This window comes from Staurois parvus, unplaced genomic scaffold (assembly GCF_062004578.1).
Source record: "Staurois parvus isolate SC_StPar_1 unplaced genomic scaffold, SC_StPar_1.0 ptg000605l, whole genome shotgun sequence".
NCBI lineage: Eukaryota > Metazoa > Chordata > Amphibia > Anura > Ranidae > Staurois > Staurois parvus.
The window spans coordinates 508,964-514,134 of NW_028318401.1; the positions used below are offsets into that span (position 1 = coordinate 508,964).

At 38.0% G+C, this 5,171-nt stretch overlaps 1 protein-coding gene across 1 annotated transcript; it reads right to left on the reverse strand.

Moving 5' to 3' along the window:
- Positions 1-261: 261 nt before the first annotated feature.
- Positions 262-1,880, reverse strand: LOC149449734 (serine/threonine-protein kinase SBK1-like). The gene is made up of 3 exons (XM_089692811.1): positions 1,706-1,880; positions 1,233-1,435; positions 262-843 (listed from the first exon to the last, which is right to left on the reverse strand). The coding sequence occupies exons 1-3, from the start codon at positions 1,878-1,880 to the stop codon at positions 262-264; spliced, it is 960 nt and encodes a 319-aa protein (XP_089548937.1).
- Positions 1,881-5,171: the final 3,291 nt, after the last annotated feature.

The following is a 5,171-nucleotide window of genomic DNA, read 5'->3' on the forward strand; positions in this document are numbered from 1 at the left end:
TGAAATTGCTTTTGAGAACTGTGGTGGAAAGAAGTGGACATGTGGTCCAATTAGATCTGTGCTTCTGTGGCTCATTATATACGGTTTTCCTATGCTATGAGTTAGTATTCCTGAAATCAGCAATTACAGTAGATAAGCAAACATGTGACCAGCTACAGAAAACGCCAGCAGTCCTAAGATTTAGACTTACCTTCCCCTAGGACATGAGACTTGTATGAGGCAACACTTGATGAGGCTCCACAATGGACATCATGCACTCTGTTATATCACATGTATGACTGTTTTCCTGGTTAGATTCTCTGGAGGCATTTTTGCTTTCCATGGCAGGTGGACATATTTTAAAATGTCCATAGCAGAACACCTCTCAGAGGCATTGAGGGCCAACAAGTCCCAGAACATCTGCCTGGCTTCCATGGAGAATTGTTGCCACTTTCCTGGTGCCAAGGTTAGGTCTTTCTTCGTTTGCCACCAAGCAAACTCCCGATACATGGGGTCATGACCCCCTGCTTCTTCCCAAGGAAATGTGCCGGTCATAACTGTGTACAACAAGACTCCAAACGCCCACACATCAATGCTCGGGTGCAGCAGCAATTGATCCCCTTCTTTTAAGCTGCACAATTCCGGAGCAGTATATGGGATGGACCAGGCCATACATGGTGCTTGAGTGCCCCGGAGCCTCGTCAGTCCAAAATCTGCTAATTTGACTTCCTTACATTCAATGTCCATGAGCAAAATGTTGTCCAGTTTAATGTCCCGATGGACCATTCCTCTGCTGTGCATAAAGTCTAAGGCACTCGCTACCTGTGGAACAAAACCCTTTACAAGATCTTCATTTAAACCAACCTGTAGGGAAAAAAGAGAGAAAATTAGTCACTAGACACAAATATAACACAATGTTACCCAACATATTGAACCCACCTTACCTCGTGTACAGGGAAACAAACATACATTAGCTGAATACACAAGGACTAGGATTAAAGGAAACCTGTCAGCATACAAAATGGTGCCATTAATGGTGCAAGATCCATCTTAACCCATCTTACTCCATTTTAAACCTTGCTTCATATCTTGAGTGATACACATACCTAAAACAACAAGCGTATGCCAACTATACATCCTACCAACTCACTGCCCTGGGAAAGGAACCTTTAAAACTCAGAAATGCTTCAAAAGCAACTAAAACTAGAAATTGTGACTTTATAAAGATCAATACATTTTTGATACAAACTTACATTTAGCTTTACTATTGAATGAAGGTTTCCAGCTGGTGCCACCTTCTGGACAAAGACATAATCGTTGCTGGTTTGGAAAGCGATTTCATGGGTTTCGATGATATTTGGATGGCCGCTGAGACTAAGAGACATTCCGTATTCCACTAGGAAGTTGTCCATTGGAGTTTTCTCTTTATTCATCAGTTTCATAGCCACCAACTCATCTGTTGAAAAGAAAGACATAAAAAGACAATGAGTATCATAAACCCAACATTAGAGAAATGATGAAGCTTGCTAAAAACCTGCTAAAGTTAGTTAAAAGTTTATGTAAATCTAAAAGCTCTGACTTATTAAGATCCATAATCATCACTCAAAAACTGGAAGCAAGGGGGGCTTGGAAAACTTAGAAACTTAAAAATGCTGCTCAAAAGCACTCAGAAGCACAACTGATTCTGTAAATCATTCTCTTTACATGAATTAGGCTACAAATTTACCTGAACCCCGATGTTTGGCCAAGAGAACCTTTCCGTACGATCCTGTCCCGAGCTCTTTGATGGGGTGGAAGTGGTCTGTGACTTCCATCATCGTCAGGTTTTCTGAGGTTTCGGCAATGAGCTCAAGAAGTTTCCTTGCAGTGTTCTTGGTTACTTCTACAATGCTAGAAGCCATTCTGGAATCACAACATCAAAAAATACAAATGAGTTTCATTTGGCACTAATCATTAGTAAGCGGCATTAATCATCTCTCTGGATATCACCCAGTTACTGTTATTAATTGTCACCTTCATTAGAGGTGGGGGGAGGGGTAGTATTGTAACTAAAGACAGTTATTTTACATTTTAAAGCTGATATATGCTTACAATTCTTATTAAATACATGTTGGGCTTATGTTGATGAGCTTTTATTCACAGCAAGTGGATATTGCTTTCCTATATAAGTCTATGGTAATGCAAAACCCACTTGAAGCCGATCAAATTCACCTGTCAATATACAGTATTATAAATTATTTTAGAAGGGTCTCAAATGGACATCAAACTGATTCTATTGACACGAACCCTTACTCTGATACATACAAGTTATATGTAAGAAGTCCAATTATTTTATAGATTCCAAAGAGAGAAAGGAGTGATGTAGAATGGCACTGGGCAAAGGACCGAGAGAGCCATCATTCCAAACCAACAAATGTCTACAACAAGGTAACAACCGGGGACTTCCTAGGATGGCAGCCAGGGATATCAATTCAAAACATAGGGATACAAATTCCAAATGTATTAGTCACATCATACAAAAGTCTTTGTATTGAACATCATGTGTGAATCTTTTAAACTTTTGCATGATATGACTAACATTTATGAAAATATCTTTTATAGCTGGGTGTTGACTTTCTGTCCTTAGATGCCATCCTAGGAAGTCCCTGGTTTTACTTTGCTGTAATACAGTAAATGATTTACTAAAGATATGTGACTTCCTGAGACTTCAAGCACAAATCCAACCAAAGAATTTGGACAAAAACTGAAAAGGGTTAGAACATCTTTTAACTTTTTTTTGCCATTTCTGACGTCCGATCTTCCCTCACTTCATGTGTGTGGTCAGCAAAACCTCCTTTAGGAGAACACAAGTGGGGGAAGAATGAAAACTTTTATTAGGTTTTGTACATTTTTTTTGTCCCATGATATTTTTATTAAAGATTAATAACAGGTACATAAACAGAAAGAAGGTTTGGTGGCTATTTCCAAAGGTGACCAACATCAATTCACAATAGGAAATATTCCAGAGTCAGGTATAACTGGACAATGAAAAACTGCATTCTAGCATGATATAGTAACAGGGAAAAACAAGGGGCCCCTCATCATGGACCTATACTGGTCTTGCTATGCATACACCATAGATGAGTGTTTCTCAACCTTTTCTTAGCCAACGTGCCCTTTACAATTCCACACAATCTGGAGGCACCCCATGCTAAAATGTAAGAACGAAACAAATAGTTTTACGTAACGCAGCAACATCCACACAAGTAGGACCCCCAACATTAGAAGTGGTTTGTTCTTTCATAGCTATTGCACCTTTGCACATTGCTACCAACATGTCCCAACATTCTCCCTCACTCAGCTAAAGTGACCCCAGTGCTGATGGAGAGGGGCAAACAAGGATTCAGGTGACTGATGTCCTCCTTTTCAACCAATTACATCATCCGTTGTTAGGATGTCAGCGGCTGGACCCCACAGAACCCAAGGTTGTAATGCTGCACAATACAAATTTGTGGTTTGTGTAACAAAAAGGCAGGACTGATCCATTTACTGTCATTGGGGAATTTGGGGCAATTTTCCCAAGTCACTGCTGAAGAACTCAGCACCCTGGTTTGGGAAAAAAAAAATCTACCACAGAATATTCTAGCCAGACTAGCAAGCCATGGATAGAAACAGAAAGATAAAAAGGCAGGTTTTGCATTATACATGTCATAGGACAGGATAGTTAGAGGACTCAGACTGATATCTTCGTCAGGTGTTTATTGCCATGTGTGTCCCAGTATTGGGTCACTAGTGGATCTTCCCAATAAGGACCCAGGTGGTAATAAAAACCTGACAGAAGTTATAACTCATTCATAAATCAGGCAAATAAATGGGATTGGCTGGAGTTGGCCTCTAGCTACAGCCATTGTATTGAGTTGCTGGCCAGAGTTGCCAACATTCTAGTCAATGTTATGTAAGCTTGTCATTGTAACAATATAGTGGAAGAGAAAATAGAACCCCACATGTACTAAATATGACAAATGGGAACAGTGGAATTTGGAACCCGATTACTATAAAAAAAAACATTTTTTTTGCTGGATTGTGATTTCAAACCAAACTGAAAATTACCTAACAGACAATCTAGGATGACCTAAGAAAACCTGTATAATTTTACTTCTAGGATACATGAAGAAAGAAAATCTCAATGTATGTATGAGGTTGGTTATATTCTAAAAAAATGCAATCAATACACAGACCTCTAAACAAAAGAAAATAATGTATTCATACTTGTAGGGCAATAACAGGCAATTTAGATAAAAGGTAAAAAATCTAATTGAGGGAACATAAAAACGTTTGTCTATTTAACTTACTGATAAAACAGGTTCTTATTGGAAAATTTGGAAAAATAAAGAAAATTAGGGGGGAAACAAAGTTGCATGTACAAAAAGACAGACAGGAATGGTGAAAAAACTTTTGATGGTGAATTGTTGTTTAACACACAACTACTAATCTACAATCTCTCAGACAACCTCGGATGGAACGGTTTCATTTTATTTCAAGGGAAGATGAAGAAAGAACATCTGAATGTAATGCATGAGGTTGGGTAGATTGTAGAAATAACATATTGCAGATATTCCATCAATCTATGGATCGCTCAACAAAAGGCAATCATTTAATCCTTCTTGTAGGGTAATAACAGGCAAGGAAAATAAAAATAAAATCTTCTAAATTCAGGGAACATTAAACATTTTTTATTTATTTAATCTTTTTGCTACGACATTTGTATTGCTGGGTTGTCATTGTAAAATATGATGAATGAGAAATATAGGAAAACAATGGCGTGTACAAAAAGACAGACAGGAATGGCAACATATGAAATTTGGGGAAATAAAAAATCTTTTGGTACTGAATTGTTTAGCATGCAATTGCTAATCTACAACCTACCAGACAACCTAGGATGGAACGGTTTCATTTTATTTCAAGGATACATGAAGAAAGAACATCTGAATGTAATGCATGAGGTTGGGTAGATTGTAGAAATTACATATTGCAGGATAATGTGGATATTCCATCAATCTATGGATCTCTAACCAAAGACAATCATTGAATCCCTTTTGTAGGGCAATTTAACCTTCTGCTAAGAAATCTGTATTGTTAGGCTGTCATTGTAAAATATGATGACAAAGAAAATTAGGAAAACACTTGTATGTATGAAAAAGTCAGACAGGAAT